The sequence below is a fragment of the Sciurus vulgaris genome (genome assembly GCF_902686455.1).
Source record: "Sciurus vulgaris genome assembly, chromosome: 10".
Taxonomy (NCBI): domain Eukaryota; kingdom Metazoa; phylum Chordata; class Mammalia; order Rodentia; family Sciuridae; genus Sciurus; species Sciurus vulgaris.
Genome location: NC_136470.1, coordinates 50557635 through 50576898, shown reverse-complemented (window position 1 = coordinate 50576898; position 19264 = coordinate 50557635). Strand labels below are relative to the sequence as shown.

At 33.0% G+C, this 19264-nt stretch overlaps 1 protein-coding gene across 8 annotated transcripts in view; it reads left to right on the top strand.

Moving 5' to 3' along the window:
• SENP7 (SUMO specific peptidase 7) overlaps positions 1 to 19264 on the top strand; it is a 130371-nt gene that overhangs the window by 70538 nt on the left and 40569 nt on the right. For all 8 annotated transcript variants that reach the window (XR_013757405.1, XM_079101379.1, XM_079101382.1 and 5 more), the window contains one exon: positions 18128 to 18246. Coding sequence is in view for 7 of the 8 variants with exons in the window: in XM_079101379.1 (XP_078957505.1) it covers positions 18128 to 18246 (119 nt within the window). In the remaining variant the exon portion in view is untranslated. The remainder of the gene's footprint in view (positions 1 to 18127; positions 18247 to 19264) is intronic.

Sequence of the window (19264 nt, the reverse complement as noted above, 5' to 3'; positions counted from 1 at the left end):
ATCCCACTCCTTAGTATATACTCAAAGGACTTAAAATCAGCATGCTACAGTGACACAGCCACATTAATGTTTATAGCATCATAGTTCAGAATAGCTAAGCTATGGAACCAATCTAGATGCCCTACAACAGATGGATTAAGAAAATGTACATTAACACAGTGGAATATTACTTAAAGAATGAAATTATGGGATTTGTTGGCAAATGGATGGAACCGGAGATTATCATGCTAAGTGAAATAAGCCAATTCCAAAACAACCAAAGGCCAAATTTTCTCTTTGATATGTGGATGCTGACACATGATAAGGGGGCAGGGAGGGAATAATATAAGTACTTTGGATTAGACAAAGGGGAATGAAAGGAAATGAGAGTGAATGGGAACAGAAAGATAGTAGAATAAATTGTATATTACTTTCCTGTGTGCATATATGAATACACGACCAATGTATTTCTACATTGTGTTCAACCAGAAGAATGGGAAGTTATATTTCACATATGTATAATATGTCAGAATACATTGTCATGTATAACTAATAAGAACAAATAAAAAATTAAAGTGATCCTAGCCAAAAAAAGGAAAGAAAGAAAGAAAGAAAGAAAGAAAGAAAGAAAGAAAGAAAGAAAGAATACAAGCAACAATAAATGTTGACAGGGATTTGAGGGAAAGAGTATACTCATACTGCTGGTGGGACTGCAAATTGGTGCAATCACTGTTGAACCAGTATGGAGATTCCTCAAAAAACTAGTACTAGAACGACCATTTAACCAGTTCTACCACTCCTTGGTATATATCCAAAGGAGTTAAAAATCAGCATACTACAGTGAAGCAACCACATCAATATAAATAAATAGCAGCATAATTCCCAATAGCTAAGCTATGGAACTAACTTTGGTGCCCTTCAGTAGATGAATGGGTACAGAAATTGTGATATATATACAGTGGAATATTACTCAGCTATAAAGAAGAATGACTTCATGACATTTGCTGGTAAATGGAAGGATGTGGAGACTATCATGCTAAGTGAAATAAGACAGTCCTCAAAAAATCAAAAGTCAAATATTGTCTTTATATGTGGGTGCTAACCCACAGCAAGGGAGGGCAAGAATAGAAGTTCAGTGGATTAGACAAAGGGAATGAAGGGAAGGGAAAGGTGATAAGAATTGGGAAAGACAGTGAATGACTCTGACATAGTTTTCCTTTGTACATATATGAATATATCACAGTGAATCTCAACATAGTTTACATCTGCAAGACTGGATTCCTTATTGGAATAATATATACTCCAAGTTTGTATAAATATATCAAAATAAACTCTACTTTCATGTATAACTAAAAAGAATAATCAGTGGATGAAAAAAACCTAAACCACTAGTTATAATAATACTTGTTTTTATAATTGTCCTTGTATTTGCCCTTTGCCATGATCTTTATTTGTTTGTCTTTGAATTACTTTAAGTGCCCATCATTTTAACCTGATGGATTCAATTTTAGCATTTATTGAAGGACAGAAATAATGTTAAAAACTTCTTCAGTTTTTGTTTATGTGGGAATGGCTTAATTTCTTCCTTATATTTGAAATATTTTTGTGGAATATAAATTTTTCATGGTTGACCATTTTTTTTCTTATAGCACCTTTAATATACTATCTCACTACTTCATAGTTTCTGGTAATTGCTTATTATTTTATTGGAAATTTCTTGTTTGTGATGAATTGCTTCTCTCTTGCTGCTTTTAAGATTGTCTTTGCCTTTGAAAGTTTAATTATAATGTGTGTCTGTATGGAGAGTTCATTTTATTTAGAACTTGTTGAGCTGCTTGTATATAATCAAATTGTTTATCAGAATTTGAATATTTTGTGCCATTATTTCTTCTTGTCATCTCTGCCCATTTCTCTTTTCTGGAACCCCCAAAATGAGTATAAGTATAATGGGTATGTTAGTCTGCTTTATGGTTTCCTATAGGTCCAGTGAACTGTTCACTTTTCTTTTATCTTTTCTCTTTGTGTTCCTCAGACTTGATAATTTCAAATGTTCTGTCTTAAAATTTGCTGATTTTTTTCATTTGACTATACAAATATGTATTTGAATCTTGTATTGAATTGTTAGTTATGATTACTGTCTTGTTTAGCTCCAGAACTTCCTTTTGGTTCCTTTTTACCTGTCTCTTTTGATATTTCTGTTTTGTTCAGAGATCATTTTATTGACTTCTAATTATTTTTCCTCTGTAAGAATATTTAGGACAAGTTATTGTAAAGTCTTTGTCTTATAATTATGCATTATAGTCCTTCTTAGGGATCATTTCTCTCAATTTATTATTTTCCATTTGACCATATTTTCCTTATTTTTTATCTCTGTGGTATTTTATTTTTGAAAATTGAACATTTACTATAATGCACCAATAAAAAATATGAGAAACAAAGAGAAAATAAGTAAATTGAACATTTGAATGTATAATATGGTTAATGTGGGAATCAGATATATTCTCTTAGGATTTGTTGGGATTTGTTAATTTTTTTCTGTTTTTTGTTATTTCTGTCATTACTTGGTTCCTTTTATTTTTGTATGATCTTTATGCCAGGATTTCACCTGAGGTATAAATTTAAGGTCTCTTTTTCTGAGCTTGTACCTTTCCCTGGGCATGTGGGATGGCTTTCTGAACTCCTGCATGTGCTGTGATTGCTTTTCAGTGTTACAGTTCTGAAGTGTTTGACTCTCAAAGGAGAAAAAAGGAAAAATAAAAGGGGAATGAGTAAGTCAGATTGGAGCTCTTTAAATCCCCTTGAAGTCCTTTTGGGTAGATGGGGAGTGTTGTAACAGCATAGGTAGCAGTTAGAACCTTGGCTGCTTTCCTGTATCTATACTTCTATTTATTGTACTTAATAATGAGAATATAGATCTGAGCCTGGCTTTGTGGTATATACTTATAGTCCCTGCTACTCAGAAAGTGGGAGGATTGATTGAGCCTAAAGTTGGAGACCAGCCTGGGCAACATAGTGAGATATTATCTCAAAAAAAAAAAAAAATCTTCAATATTTGGAGGACAGGATGCTTATTGCCTATCCTGGCTTCTATAGTCCTCATGTCGATTGTTATAGGAACACATATGTGTATTACTGCCTCTCTGTGGCTAGAGGACAAGGAATCTGCTGCTACTTTAAGAGATGAAATTTACCAAATTAACAGTGCCTTACTGTCCAAGCCTTCTCCTGCAAGACTTTAATAGACCCCAGAGTTTCAAAAGAGTTACGTAAGACAGATTCTGCTAGTGCAGTTGTTGTCTTGGTGTGGAAATGGTAGATGTTTCCTACTTCACCAACTTCCTAGTTGGTGCTTGGTATATAATGTATTATAGTTCACTGTGTACACAGATCCTTGATTTATTCTTAGATATTTTATTTTTTTAATGCTTTTGAAAAATATTTTAGAAATGTCCATGTTTTAAACTAGTTTGGAAATGTGATAATTCTTTGTAACTTGTTATAACAAAATACTGTAATTTAATAATTTTTAAAATTTTTTCAAAAAATTTTACTAACTTAGAAATTACTATAATGATTTATTTCTTTCAAAATAGTTTCATAAATGAGATTTGAGTATATGGGTTTAAAGCATTCTGTCATTATTCTAAGTTCCAAATTCCAGTGATTCATATCAGTTTAACATGCATCCTAAACTGTGGCCTTATCAACATTTCATGACCTTTATTTGCTCTTTGCCATGGTCTGAATATTTGTGTCTCCCCAAGATAAATGTATTGAAATACCACATCCCATAGTGATGGTATTAGGAGGTGGTGGTGAGACCTTTAGAATTAATTAAGTTCTGAAGAAGTAGTCTTCATGAATGGAATTAGTTAGTAACCTTATAAAAGAGGCCCCAAAGCGATCCCTTGTCCCCAATACTATGTGAGTTACACTGGAGGCTTAGCTGTCTAATTGTAAGTGGGCCCTCGGTTATTGAATCTGCAGACACCTTGATCTTTGACTTTCCAGCCTCCAGAACTGTGAGAAATAAACTTCTGTTGTTTGTAACTTACCCAGTTTATGGTATTTTGTGAAAGTAACCTAGTGACCTAAGACACTATTTTTATAAAAGTAAAATGATTCCATTTATTGTTTTACTATTTCTTGAATACTCCCAAAGTTGAATCTGGTAGTTTACTGATTTTCTTTTCTCTTGTAAGAATTTGCCTTTCTGGGGCTGGGACCGTAGCTCAGTGGTAGAGTGCTTGCCTTGCACATGCGAGGCTGGGACCGTAGCTCAGTGGTAGAGTGCTTGCCTTGCACATGCGAGGCTGGGACCGTAGCTCAGTGGCAGAGTGCTTGCCTTGCACATGCGAGGCACTCAGCACCACATAAAAATAAAAAAAGATATGTCCATCTACAATTAAAAAATATTTGGAAAAAAAAGAATTTGCCTTTTTGTCCTTTCCCAATTTACACTATGATTCTTTAAACTAGAATAAATCCTTTATTTATTACACATATTATAAGCTTTTTAGCCAATTTCTCTCATCTATTGATTTTTTAAAAAATAGATCTTATTTTTTAGAACACTTTCAGTTTCATTGTAAAATCGAATGGAAGGTACAGAGATTTCCCATGATAGGGTTATCCCCCACATGTGCACAGCCTGTCTCATTATTAACAATGCATAACACTGTGGTGCATGGGTTACAACTAGTGAGCCAACACTGACACGTTATCACCCAAAGTTCATACTTTATATTAAGGCTTAATCTTGGCTTAATGCATTCAGTGGGTTTGTCCAATTGTATAATGACATATCCACTGCTATGGTTTGGATGTGATTTGAATGTGTCCCCCAAAGTGTCATGTGCTAGAAGCTCCTCAATATGTCAATGTTGAGAGGTGTTGGAACCTTTTTAAGAGGTGAAGCCTGAAGGAAGGTGATTAGGTCATTGTGGGCACTACCTCAGAAGGGATTAATGTAATTGCTGTGTGATCTATGTTTGTTTCTGAGAGAGTAAGTTGTTACAAAAGAGCAAGTTTGGCCCCTGCATCCATTTCTGGCTGCCTGTCTCACATTACCTCTTACACATGTATCTCTTTTCCTTTCTGCTTCTCTCTCATGTTGTAAGGCAGTCAGTGGGGCTTTCACCAAGGGCCTAATGTATGGAGTCACCTGATCTTGAACTTTCATCTTACAGAATTGTGAATTAAATCAACCTGTTTTCTTTGTAAAATATCTGGCTTCAGGTATTTTGTTATAGCAAACCAAAATGGATTAAGATGTCCACCATTATAGTATTTGTGTTATTTAGCTTTTTGTCATTTGACCAAAATACCTGACAAGAACAATTTAGAGAAGAAAAGGTTTACTTTGACTCATGGTTTCAGAGGTTCAGTTCATGGTCGACTGGCTCTAAGGCAGAAATATCATGGCAGAAGAGCGTGGCAGAGGAAATCTGCTCAGCTCGTAGCAGCTAGGAACCAGAGAGAGACAGAAAAGGGGCCAGGGATGAATAAATCCCCAGGGCCATGCCTTCCGTGACCTGTTTTCTCTGCCTACAGTTGCCACCTCTCAGTAATCCATTCAAACTATTAATCTATCAAATGGATGAATCCACTGATGAAGTCAGAGCTTTCATGATCCAGTCATGTCACCTCTGAACATTACTTCATTGCCTTTAACACATGAGCTTTTGAAGGATATTCCAGATCCAAACCATAATAGTGTGTGTGTGTGTGTGTGTGTGTATACACATATATATGAATGTGTGTGCATATATACAGAGCTCTCTCCCCCCAGTTTATGTGTGTGTGTGTGTGTGTGTTAATAAAAACTGGGGATTAAATCCAGGGCCTTGTGCATGCCAGGCAAGCATTGTACTATTAACCTACATCGCTTACTTAGTATTGTATATTTTTACTGCATGAATAATCCTCTGCATGTTCATCCTGCATTTTTTCCATCCCGTGGTAGCCTGTGATCCTTCTCTTGTCTTCATAGTTTTTCTTTTTCCAGTACATTATGTAGTTGGAATCATACAGTATGTAGTTTTTCTCAGATTGTACTTTCACTTAGTAATATGCATTTGTTTTCCTCATGTGTTTTCATGATTTCTCATTTCTTTTTATTGATGAATAATATTCAACTTTGTTTATCCATTCACTTATTGAAGAATGTTTTGCTGCTTGCCATGTTTTAGCATTTGTGAATAAATTAACTATAAACATTCATATCAGAGTTTTTTGTGTGAAGATAATATTTTAAACTCTTTCAGTGCATATTTAATATTTAATTAGTATAATTGCCAGATCATATGGAAAAGTATGGTTAGTTTTATAGGAAAGTGAGAAACTGTCTTCCAAAGTGACTGTACCATTTCACTTTCTTGCCAACAATGAATGAATGTTCCTGTCATTCTACATCCTCATCAGTATTTGGAGTCAGTGTCTTAGATTTTGGCTACTATAATAGGTGTGTAGTGACATCTTGTTGTTTTAAAGTTTGTTAATGACATATGATGTTGAACATCTTTGTTTATTTTTGAGATGTATTTTCAGGTACCCATTTTTTAATTGTTATTTATTTTCTTATAGTTAAGTTTTAACGGTTCTTTATATAATTTGGATACCACTCCTTTATCATATATGTCTTCTGAAAATATTTTCTCCTAATCCATAGTTTGTCTTTTTATTTTCTTGATAATGTCAGAACTGATGTAAAAAGTACATCATACATTTTTAATTTTTTATTATGATGAGAATGCTTAACATGAGGTCTAATCTCAACACAAGTTCATGTGTACAATATGGTATTGTTAGTTATAGGCAGAATATTGTACAGTAGGTATCTAGAACTTACTCATCTTGCATAATTGAAATCTTATGCCTATTGATTAGCAATATGCCATTTTCCTCTGCTCTCCAGTTCTTGGTAATCACCATATTCTCTTATTTCTATAAATTTGACTGTTTTAGATACATAACTGGAATCATATACTATTTGCCTTTCTGCATAGGCTTTTATTTTGCTTAGCATAATGTCTTTATGATTCATCTATGGTGATATTTCTTTCTTAAGGCTGAATAGTATTCCATTGTATGGATATACCATTTTTTATTTACCAAATTATCCTTTGATAGGTATTTCAGTTATTTATACATCTTTTTTTCTTTTTTGCAGTGCTGGGGATTGAACCCAGGGCCTTGTGTTTGCAAGGCAAGCACTCTACCAACTGAGCTATATCCCCAGCCCTATTTATACATCTTGAATCTTGTGACTAGCACTTCTTTGTAGATTGTATAATATTTCTTTGAGACCCTGATTGAAATTAATTCTTTAGAATAAATACACAGAAGTGAGATTATTGAATCACATGATAATGCTATTTAAGTTTTTTATGTAACTTTCATACTGTTTATATAGTGGTGGCACTATTTTGCATTTCTACAATATAGAATATAGGATTCCAGTTTTCAAAATCCCCCACAATGCTTGTTGAACCCAGTGTCACACATGATAGGCAAGCAGTCTACCACTGAGCCAAAACTCCAGCCCCTTGTTTGCAAATATTTTATCCCATTCTGTACTTTACTTTTTTACTGTGTTGATTGTTGTTGATTTTTGTGTAGATGCTCTTTAGTTTGATGTATTACCTACCCATCTTGGCTTTTGTTGCCTATGCTTTTGGTGTCATATCCAAGATATTTTTGGAAATGCAATATGATGAAGACTTTCCCTTGCATGCTTCTTGGGTTTTACATTTTAGGTCTTTTAAGTCTTTAATCTGTTTTGAGTTAATTTTTGTGTGTGGTGTAAGATATTGGTTCAAATTCATTGTTTCGCATGTTGAAATCTAATTTTCCCATCACCAGTTATTTAAGAAATTGTTTTCACCTCCTTGTGCATTCTTGGCACCCTGATCAAAGTAAATTGGCTTTATATGCTTGGATTTACTTGACTCTTTTTTTTTTTTCATTGATCTTTATATCTTATCTGTGCCATATTGTTTTGATTACTATATCTTTGATGTAATATATTTTGAAATCAGGTAGTATGTAGTTCCTTCAGTTTTATTCTTTTTCATTATTGGCTATTCTGGGTTCTTTGGGATTCCATATGAATTTTTTTGGTGAATTCTTCAATTTCTGTTAAAATGTTATTAGAATTTTGATAGGGATCACATTGAATTGTAGATTGCTTTGGGTAGTGTTGTCATCTTAATAATATTAAGTCTTCTAGTTCATTCACATTTGTTTGTATGTTCTTTAGTTTCTTTCATCAGTGTTTTGTACTTTCTTCTCTTATCCCAGAGTATTACATTTTTTGATTTTATAGTAGATGGAATTGGTTCCTTAATTCCTTTTCAAATAGTTCTTTGTTAGTGTATAGATATGCACACATTGATTTTTCAGTCTTTCAACTTTACTGAATTTAGTTCTAACAGGTGTGTGTGTGTGTGTAATCATTAGGGTTTTCTCTATACAAGATCGTATCATCTATAGAGGCGATTTTACTTTTTCCTTTCCAATTTGAATGCCATGTATTTCTTTTTAAAAGGTAATTGCTCTAGCTACTGAAAATTATAAAACATTGATGAAAGAAAGATGAAACAAACGGAAAGATATTCCATGTTCATGGGTTGGAAGAATTCAGATTGTTAAAATGTCCATATTACCCAAAGGAGTCCGTAGATTCAATGCAGTTCCTCTAAAATGTTTATTTTTCACAGAAGTATAAAAACCTAAAATTTGTATAGAACCACAAACAACTCCTAAATGACCAAAACAAACAGAGCCATGCCACACTCTTAGAATTCAAAATACATTATGAAGCTATATATGTGGTACAATAAAAAAAACATATTGACCAATGGAATAGGATGTAGAGCCCAGAAATAAAATCACAAATTTGTTGTCACTTCATTGTTGTCAAAAGTGCCAAGAACCCACACTGGGGAAAGGACAGTCTTTTCTATAAGTGGTGTTGAGAAAACTGTACATCCACATATGAAAGAATAAATATGGACCCTTATCTCCCCCACTTACACAAGAATTGACTCAAAGTGGGTTAAATACTTAAACATAAGACCTAAAACTAAAAACTAGGAGAAAATATATGATTAAAGATCCATGATGATGTAAGTTTGTTAATTTTTGGTTGGATTTTTTTTGTGGTAAATATTGGTTTATTTAGATTGTGTGTTTCTTGTGTAAGTTTTGGCAGATTGGGTCTTTCTTTTTTGGTGGGGGGGTACTGGGTATTGAACTCAGGGCACTTGACCACTGAGTAACACCCGCCCCCCCCTTTGTATTTTATTTAGAGACAGGTTCTCACTGCGTTGCTTAATACCTTGCTTTGGCTGAGGCTGGCTTTGAACTTGTGATTCTCCTGCCTCAGCCTCCCAAGTCAGTGGGATTACAGGTGTGTGCCACCACACTGGCCAGATTGGGTCTTTCAAGGAATTGGTACACAAGGAATTGGTGTCAAATTTGTGGACATAAAATTATTTATAAAATTCTTTATTACCCTTTAAATGCCTTTGGTATTTGTAGTTACATCTCTTCTTTCATTTGTGAAATTAGTAATTTGTGCTCTATTAGCTTGCTAGAGGCCTATCAATTTTATTTATCTTTTCAAATAAATGACTTCTGATTTTGTGGATTTTAAAAATCAATTTTGTATTTTCAATTTCTTTTAACTTTGGCTCTAATTTTTATCTTTTCTTGTTTGTACTTTTTTCCTTCTTATTCTAGAATAGATGTGTTTTTTTTATACTTTCCTAAGATGGAGAGTTAGATTGCTTATATCTTTCTTCTTTAATAATATAGGTTCTTAGTTTAATAATAGAAATGCAACTTTTCAAATTTACCTTCACTTATTCCTTCTTTGAGTTTTTTTCTTTTCTTCATGTAGATTTGAGTTTCTCACTATAGCCTTTGCCTTCTTTCTGAAGAAATAACATTCCTTGTAAGGCTAGTCTGCTGGCAAGAGTGCTGTGTATTTTTGTTTGTAAGATGTCTTTTTTTTTCTCCTTCACTTTTGAAGAGTAATTTGTAGGATACAGAATACAGAATTTTTTTTTTTTTTTAAGGATACAGAGTTCTTGGTTTCAAGTTTTCTTCTATCAGTACTTTAAAGATTTTGTTCACTTTTTTTTTGTTTGTTTGTTTACATAGTTTCTGAGAAGTCAGATGCAATTCTAATCTTTTTTTTCTCTATGGTTAAGGCCCACACCACTTCCTTCTATGAATTTTTTTTGTTTGTTTGTTTGTTTCTTTGTTTTCTCTGGAAAGGTGATTTGCTAGGGATTTAACCCAGAGTCTCTTGCATGCTAGTCAAGCACTCTGCTACTGAAATACACCCTCCTAAAAATCTTTGATTTTCTACAGTTTAATATGATATACCTATATATCACTTTGGGGGACATTTATCCTGTTGTGTTCTCTGAACTTCCTGGCCTGTGCTGTGGTATAATAAATTAATTTGGGGGAACTCTCAAGCACTGTTGTTTCAAATATATCTTCTGTTTCTCTCTTTCTTCTTTTGATATTCTCATTATGCCTTCATTACATCCTTTGTAGTTATCCAAAAGTTCTTTGATTTTGATTTTTTTTTTTTTAGTTTTTCCCCTCCCTTCCCTTCCTCTTCCCCTCTTTCTCCTCCCACTCCTCTTCCTTTTTCTCTTCCTTTCCTCCTCCTCCTATTCAACCCCCGCCCCATTCTGGAACTTTTTGTTATTATATGCTAAAGCTTAGGAGATTCTTTTCTTTCCATGTACAGTCCACAAATAAATCATCAAAGGTATTGTTTATTTCTGTTACAGTTATTTTGATCTCTAGAGTTTCTTTTTGATTCTTTTATAGACTTTCCATTTCTCTGATTAAATTGCTCATTAGTTTTCACATCTGTCTGTTTGAGCCCTTAGTATATTAATCACGTTCTTTTAAATTCCCAACCTTCTAATTCCAACAGCCCCTATCAGGTTATCACACTTGCTCTGTCTTCAAACTATATTTTTTCCTTTAAAAAAAATTATATATACATACACACACATAAACACACACACATTTGTAGATGGACACAATACCTTTACTTACTTACTTACTTACTTATTTATTTATTTATTTATTTATTTATTTATTTATTTATTTATTTTTATGCGGTACTGAGGATTGAACTCAGTGCCTCACATGTACTAGGCAAGCACTCTACCACTGAGCTACAACCCCAACCCTGTTTTTTGCCTTTTAATGTATTTTGTTATTTTCCCCGCTTTGGCTAGTTAGGAATGATGTACTTGATAAAAGCAGCTGCTGTGAATATGTTTTCAATAATGTGGTTTTAGAAAGAAGGGCATTGGGTGGCTGGGGATGTGGCTCAGTGGTCAAGTGCTTGTCTAGCATGTGTGAGGCACTGGGTTTGGTCCTCAGCACCTCATATAAGTAAATAAAATAAAGGTCTTTAAACAGCTAAAAAATAAAAAAAAGGGATCCGGGAAGCATCCTATAGTTCTAAATTCTGTCTTTTAATGAGCCTTTTCCTATAGCCTGTTAATTTTACAAGTGCTTCTCATCTACCTTAGTTCCCCCACCCTGCTTAAGGTATGACGGCATGCTTAGAATGGGTAGAACTAGGTATTTACCTTCTCCCTCAGGGAAGTCTAGATCATCCTGGAGTTCCATAGTTTCCTATCTGTTCTGGAACAACCCAGTCCTACAGTTTGAGAACTGACCCAAAAATGCTGTGAAACAAAAGAAAAGAGGTAAACAGATCCAGGATTGTACAAAGTGCAGCATATTGGAGACTGACAGAAGTGTGATCCTGGGTCGTAAGACTGGTAGAGCCCTGCAGTTTAGGTCGGAAGGAGGGCTGTATGAGAAGTGATCAGTACAAAATTTACTTCATTCAAGCCGTACTATACCAGTCTATTTAAAGCTAATTTCAAAGAGTCAGGCTCATTTCTGGTGCCAGGTTCTGGTTATAAAGCTCCACATCTCACTCTAATGTTTGTTTGTTTTCCTGTTTATAGTATACTGAAAACCTAGTCAGGGAAAATTAACCAGACTTACTCCGAGGAGGTTATGTCATTTACAACTCAAGATAACTGTCGTCAGGTTAAGCTGAATCCAGAAACTTCTCTCATGTGGGATGCTAGACGGAGCTGAGTTGAATACTTCCCTTTCCTTAGGTTGATTAAGCTCTGAAAAAAACTAACAGTTTAGGCTCTGGTAAAATAGTTTTTCTTGAGGACAGTCCTTATTAAGAAGAGCGGAATGCTCTGCTGTGTTTAAAATCTTTACCTTTCCCTCCTCTGTTGAACTATGAGGTTCTTTTCTCTAATGTGAGAACTCAGTTAATCTCCCAGAAGTAAAATTCACCTCCTATATGACCAAGTTTCCTAGAACTTTTAACTGAAATCTGTCTACAGTGAGCCTCTAGTAGTTCAAGTACAGTTTAGTTTTAGTTTTTCTTATTCTGGCAGTAGTTCCTGGGAAAGTTTCCACTTTGGAAAGTAAGTAGTAATGCTTTATATGAACTTGACTCTTTCCAATTTGGGTATACCTATGTCTCATTCACAGTGAAGAAGAAACTTGTTAGTTTTTCAGTTTGTTTAGCTTTTTATTTATTGTTTGGACGGAGTGACAACTTCTAGCCTTCTGTGATATAGCATTAGAAACTGGAAGTCCTGTTTCTTCTCTTGATTTTTTTTTTTACCTTATTTGATGCATTTTGGGGTTTAATATTCCTTTCTACTTTGATGATTTTAGTTGATCATATATAAAGTTTACCATGTCTGTGGTTGAGTCTGAGAATATTTTTCTCTATAATTTCTTTACTTCAATTCTCAGGAAATTGCTCTTCTACAGAGGTAAATATAGTGTTTTGCTTGTATTGATTTAGTTAAAGAAAAATCTTACAACTTAAATTTTATTCATTAGCAGATCATTTTACCTTATAGAATAGTATAGTGCCATCTAGTTATCCCATTACAAATTTATTTTAAAACTTTTGTTTTTCTAGTATTTTAAGATAATTCTGTTGTCTAACATATATCAAATTATTATATATTATTTGCCAACTGTTTCTCATATGGTGGTCTGTAGTACTATTCTTGTTGATATTTTGTGGTATATTATGAAACTAGTATGACCAGTTCTTCCATGTCCTTTATTTATTATGCATTTTAATATCTTCTTTTTTGTATTTTTATATTGTGGTAAAATGTATGTAACTCAAAGTTTTCCCTTTTAACTACTTTCAAGTGTACACTTCAGGAGCATTAAATACACGTACATTTTTGTGCAGCCACCAACACCATCCTTTTCCAGAACATTTGTTTTGTTTTCCCAAACTGAAACTTCCTACCCCTTAAACAAATAACTTCAAATTTCTCCCTTCCTTCAGCCCTTGGTAGCCTTCATTTTACTTTTTTCCTCCGTGTTAAGTACCTCATTTAAGTGGAATAACATTTATCTTTTAGTTAGTGGCTTATTTTTTACAGCATGTCCTCAGTGTTTGTCTGCATTGTTGGGCAACCATCACAAGGTTTGTTAAATAAAAACTCTGTTACCATTAAAAAACAACTATCCATTTTCTTTCCTAAACCCCTGGTAATTTCTAATCTATTTTCTGTCTCTATGAATATGCCTATTTCAGTTACCTTCTATAAATGGAATCAGATAATACTTGTCCTTTTGTGACTGAGTTTTTAGCATAATCTCTTCAAAGTTATTCATGTTACAAGTATTTATGAGAAGTTAATTCCTTCTACAAGCCCAATAGCATTGTCTGTATATACTACATTTGGTTTTTTTGTTCACATGTTAATCGACGCTTGGGTCGTTTTCACCTTTTGGCTTTGGTGAATAGTGCTGCAATGAAAAGTGGAATGCACAAATCTGTTCATGTCCCTCTTTTCAATTCCTTTAGGCATTTTTCTAGGAATAGAATTGCTTAAATGACTGGTAATAATATGTTTAACATTTTGTAATATGACAATTTTGGAACTAGCTTTTTTGGGAATCATCCAATTTCCATAATGACTGTGCTGTTTATATTCCTGCCAACAGTGTATAAGGGTTCCAGTTTTTCCACATTTTTGCCAGCATTTGTTAATTTCTGTGTTTTTAAAAAATAACCATTCTAATCTGTGTGAAATAGTCTGTCCCTGTTGTTATGGTTTACATTTCTTTATTGATTAGTTATGTATATCTTTTCATGCTATTGGTTATTTTTGTATCTTTGGAGAAATGTCTCTGTAAGTACTTTGCCAATTTTAAAATTGGGTTCTTTTAGGGGAGAGTGAGTTGTAAGAGTTCTGTACACTGTCTATTCTTAATATTAATCCCTTATGAGATAATATGATTTGTAAATCTTTTATGTGGGTTATTTTTCTCTCTCTCTCTCTCTCCTTTGATGCACTGAAAGTTTTAATTTTAAAGAAATCCATTGTATTGTTATGGAAAATCACGCTCAGCAAGAGACCAAGCACCACTCAGAACTCAGGTTTATTTATGCTTGGGGACCCAGATTAGCTAGTGCTCTGAAATTCTGGGCCCGGAGCCTAAGTAACATGGGACTTTTTATAGGAAATTTGACATCATTTCTTAACCATTACAACATTGGTGGGTTTGAATTCTTGGCCTGTGTGACAAAGACCATGCACAGGGAATTTATTATAAGTAGTTCACAGATATAGAACAAAGACAGTAAAACACCTGTGAGTATTATTACAAAGTGACCTTCACCACAGGCAGCTGTAACTCAAGACGACTTGAGTTTATCTCCTTAAAGAGCTATATTTCTGAGAACTAAGCCTGCAGAGTTATAGTTTAGACAGCAGTTAATTGGCACAGTACAATTTATACTAGCAATTAAGTGATGTAGCTACATTCCTACAGTTCAGAAAGTTACCATGTATAAGAAATGACTTTTTTTCACAGGCATCTGTTGAACCTGAATTCTGGCACAGGGGTGTTTACATTTCAGGAGGGAGTAAGCAGAATCCTAGAGACAGCTATTTACAATCCAGTAGGTAGTTGAATTAGATTCCCTGTAGAAAGGTTGACAGGGGAGGAAAAATTAACCTTTTCTCCGGGTGTTGGTTCTTTATCATAATGTTCTTATAATTTCATTTTATAATCAGGTCTGGTTTCTCCCTCAGAGTATCTTTTCTTTCACTGACTGCTTTTGTTGTCATTTCCAGAAAATCATTGCTAAATCCAGTGTCATAAAGATTTCACCTTATGTATTCTCTAGCAAAGGTTTTATAGTTTCTGTCTTATATTTAGGTCCTTGATCCATTTTGAGCTATTTTTTCCATATGTTATTAGGTAAGAATCTAGTGTCTTTCTTTTGTATATTAGTTACTCTTTTGTGTTCCCAGTACCCTTTCCTCATCAAATGATTTTAGCACCTTAGTCTAAAATATTTTGACCAAAATTTTTGAGGGTTTATTACTGGGTTCTCTTTTTAATTCCTTTGGTCTCTGCCTGTCTTTTTTCCAATACCACACTGTGTTTTGTGCATTCTTATAACTTTTTAAGAGATATTATTTGGTTTCCTACATTTTTAAAATCTTCCTTATTTTTTGACTAATACATAAAATTTAGACATACTAATGGGGTACCATGTAATGCATAATGTTTAAATCAGGTTAAACACATTTATCTCATCAAACATTTATTTATGATAAAAACTTTCAAAATCCTTCTAGTTTTTTGAAATAAACTACATTACTGTTAACTGTAGTCACTATATTGTGCAGTAGTGTACCTTCTTTTAAAAAATAATTCTTAGAATTTTATTGCATTGCAAAATATTTGTTTTTAAACTTTTAGTACATCTGAAAGCACATGAAGGAGAATACAAAAAGAAAAAGAAAGTGGAGGAACACCTCAATGGACCAGTGATGCTTTATTAAGCAACGGAGAGGCACATTTTTCAAGGGGAAAGTGGTGGTGGGCTGCATCAAGTGTCTGGATTTTCTAGGGTTTAGCAGGACCAAGTCATGGGAGGAGTTTTGATGACCGAGCTCATTTAGGTCGGGGTAGGAGGGCAGGTAGGGGAATAGTACGGGAAGTTCCCTGGTGCATATTGTCCATATTCTTCAACATCTATTTATTAACTTGAGTAATGTGCATATATATAGTATTTCTCTTTCAGGGACTTTGAGTATTCCCAGTTCCTTTACTTTCTTTTGTCACAACAGGGTAGAATGTTTCAAAATTGCTATCTAAAAATGTATACCAGGAAGTATCTTTAAATATGTGTGATTTATACCATGTACATTTTAGAATGAGATTGTCAAATTCTACAAAACAACTAGTTGATATTTGTTTTAAATTTTTAAACTTTTTTTATTTGTTCTTTTTAGTTATACATGACAGTAGAATGTATTTTGTCATATCATACATATATGGATTATAACTCCCATTTTTGTGGTTGTCCATGATGTGACGTTACACTGGTCATGTATGCATATACGAACATAGGATAGTTATGTCTGATGCATTCTGCTCACTTTCTAACTTGTTGATATTTTGGTTGAGATGATATAGTTGTGTTTGACTTCATTGTATATGCTCTTTGAATTAAATGACATTATCTTTTGAAAATTATTGATTACTCATTTTCATTGTTTTCCAGTGACCATTTAAGGCTTCTTTTTGGTCAAGAAAATTCCCTACTATAACATCTTTCTTCTATAACCTTACACTTCATATGTAGTTTACAGTTAAAATTTAATTTTTTTTCCAATGTGTATTATGCTAGAAAAATAAGGACTATTACCCCATTTGTTCTTGCCTCAAGAGAAGCATGAGTATCTGAGCATTTACTCTTTCCATCATTTAGATCATATTCTACCTTTATTTATAGTGCCTGTAGTGATCATTTTGCTGGGTGTGTGTGTGAAATGACCTTTTCAGTAGACCTTCTTCTTCAATAAATGAAACAAACTCTGTGATAGTGTGTTTAGATCTCTTATCCTTCAAGATTGATTCTTGAGGACTGAGAACTGAAATGAGTTGACTTGGTTGAAGCTTTTTTTGTAGGTGAAAAGTGGCTGAGTCTTTTGATTTTGAATATTTGGCATTTAATTTCCAATATAAAGGTAAAGAAAATTATACCAAAGTAAATATGAAAAGGATAAGCAATGTAATAACAGTAATAAGTATTCCTTTTACCATGATACTACATTGTTAGTATTTGGATACTGTTGCTTTTAAACTTATAACTAATTTTTCCTATTCCCAATCATTACTGTCAAAGAAGCATTTGTATTACTGTTCTTTATAGTAATTTTTTTTCATTTATTGTAGTTATCATAGTTGTAAAATTAATAAAATTAGGTTATTTTAAATATGTAACAAGTACAGAGAATAATATCACAGTACACATTACTCAGATTTAGCTAGTAGTTTCCTTTTTTTCTATCAAATTTGTCTTTTTTTAAAAAAAAAGAAATAGAATAGAAAGTTAAGACCTCATTTATATTGTATTTCCTGAGTCTGTTATTCTCTATCCATAGAGTTATCCGTGATCCAAATAGCTTGAATCCTTTTTGTCTGTATTTCAAATTTGATTTCATGTGTGTACTTACATATGATAGTATATTTATATTGAAAAATTTTATTAGAAATATTATGCTTATCATGCCCAAACTTGTTTTTCATTCAGTCTTATATATGAAATTATTAAATAGTACTGTAGATTTTAAATTCTTTCCTATTTTTAAATTTGTTACTATACTCTGGACTTCATTTTTTATTTATCTTTTGATATGTGAACCATGCTTGAAATTTATTAATAATTAGCTTTGGCTTAAGTTTGATTATTAGGAAACTTGTGTTCTTAGAATTCTACTTTTCAAACCTCTTCAACTTATTTAATATTTTTGTAAGATTATTCTTTTGCTCATTTTACATGTACATAATCCTTTAATATGTATATCCTGTTTTATCCAAAGACATGTGGAACTAAGGTATAAACTTCTCAAATCTGAGTTGAGTATTTTTTCTTTGCCCAGATCATTTAGTCTTCTATGTAGGAATATATGTGTAACCTATTGGATTTTTATTTTGAATGCATGCCAATTGGATTTTAAGTTCATTTGGGCTTTATGTGAATTGAATATAATACAATTCTGTTTTGCAGGGATTCACAATCAAGTAAGACAGTAGATAACATTTCTGCAAAGCAGGCTGTACATACTAAAGAAAAGCGAAGAGATGATGATGGCCTTTCTCTTCTAATGTCTGACACTCAGCCTAAAGGTTTGTGAACCTTAGAAAACTGTTGGAATTTGAATTTTTGCTTACCACATTTATAGTACATTTAAGTTATAAATAAATATTTCATCTTACATGGGAAGGATACAAATGCAAAGGGAGATTATTTAGCAACACAAAGAAATTTGCAAATTCTACTATTTTTGTACTTTAGTACATATTTCTTGATTTATTTGCCCAAACCAAAAATTAAATTTGAGTATTGTTAGTTTGTTTCTTTCGTGTGTGTGTGTGTGTGTGGAGGCTAGAGATGTAGCTATAAAGTTGTAATGTTCATTTAGCTATTCTAAGTGTTGTTTTCATGAATATTGATATTATTGCTAACTGAATTTTTATTATTAGCTTCTCAATGTCTATTCTTCTACTGTGAAATACATTCTTTATTTATTAGAATTTCTCTCAACTCTAGAAGGATGCCAAACAAGCCACTGTTAGCAAATTTGAAGGTAAATATATCCCAGACTTCTGAAAATTCTTTGTAGACCTCCTCATATATAGGATTAATGATTTGATGATTTTTTTCTCCTTCATCTCTTTTTGAAGATTTAAAAATATTTTACCAAAATTTGTACAAAAACAACTTACTGTATTAGTCATTTGTGAAACACCTCCAGGGGTCTCTTGGATTATACATAATTTAAAACAAGGTAGTTTGTTTTCTGAGTTATTTGTAAGTTATTTACAAGGTAGAAACTTCCTTTAATCACTATGAAATACTTATGTACTTCATTTCAGACACAGCTATTTAAAATTTTTTTTAGTAACCTTTTTCACAGGAGAGAAAAAGTCAAAAGGAAACTAGACTAATAAATTTTTTGTATATGAGAAGCCAGCTGAACTCTTATGAGGAAAATCTTTGGAGAAAAATATTCAGTCATTAAGTACTATCAGTATAATGAAAGATGTTTATTTTTGTATTAAATGATGCTTTTCCTAGAAATAGATACTCTCAAGATAATTTTTAGCCCTCTCCTTCTACTGCTTGTTTATCTAAAGAGAGTAG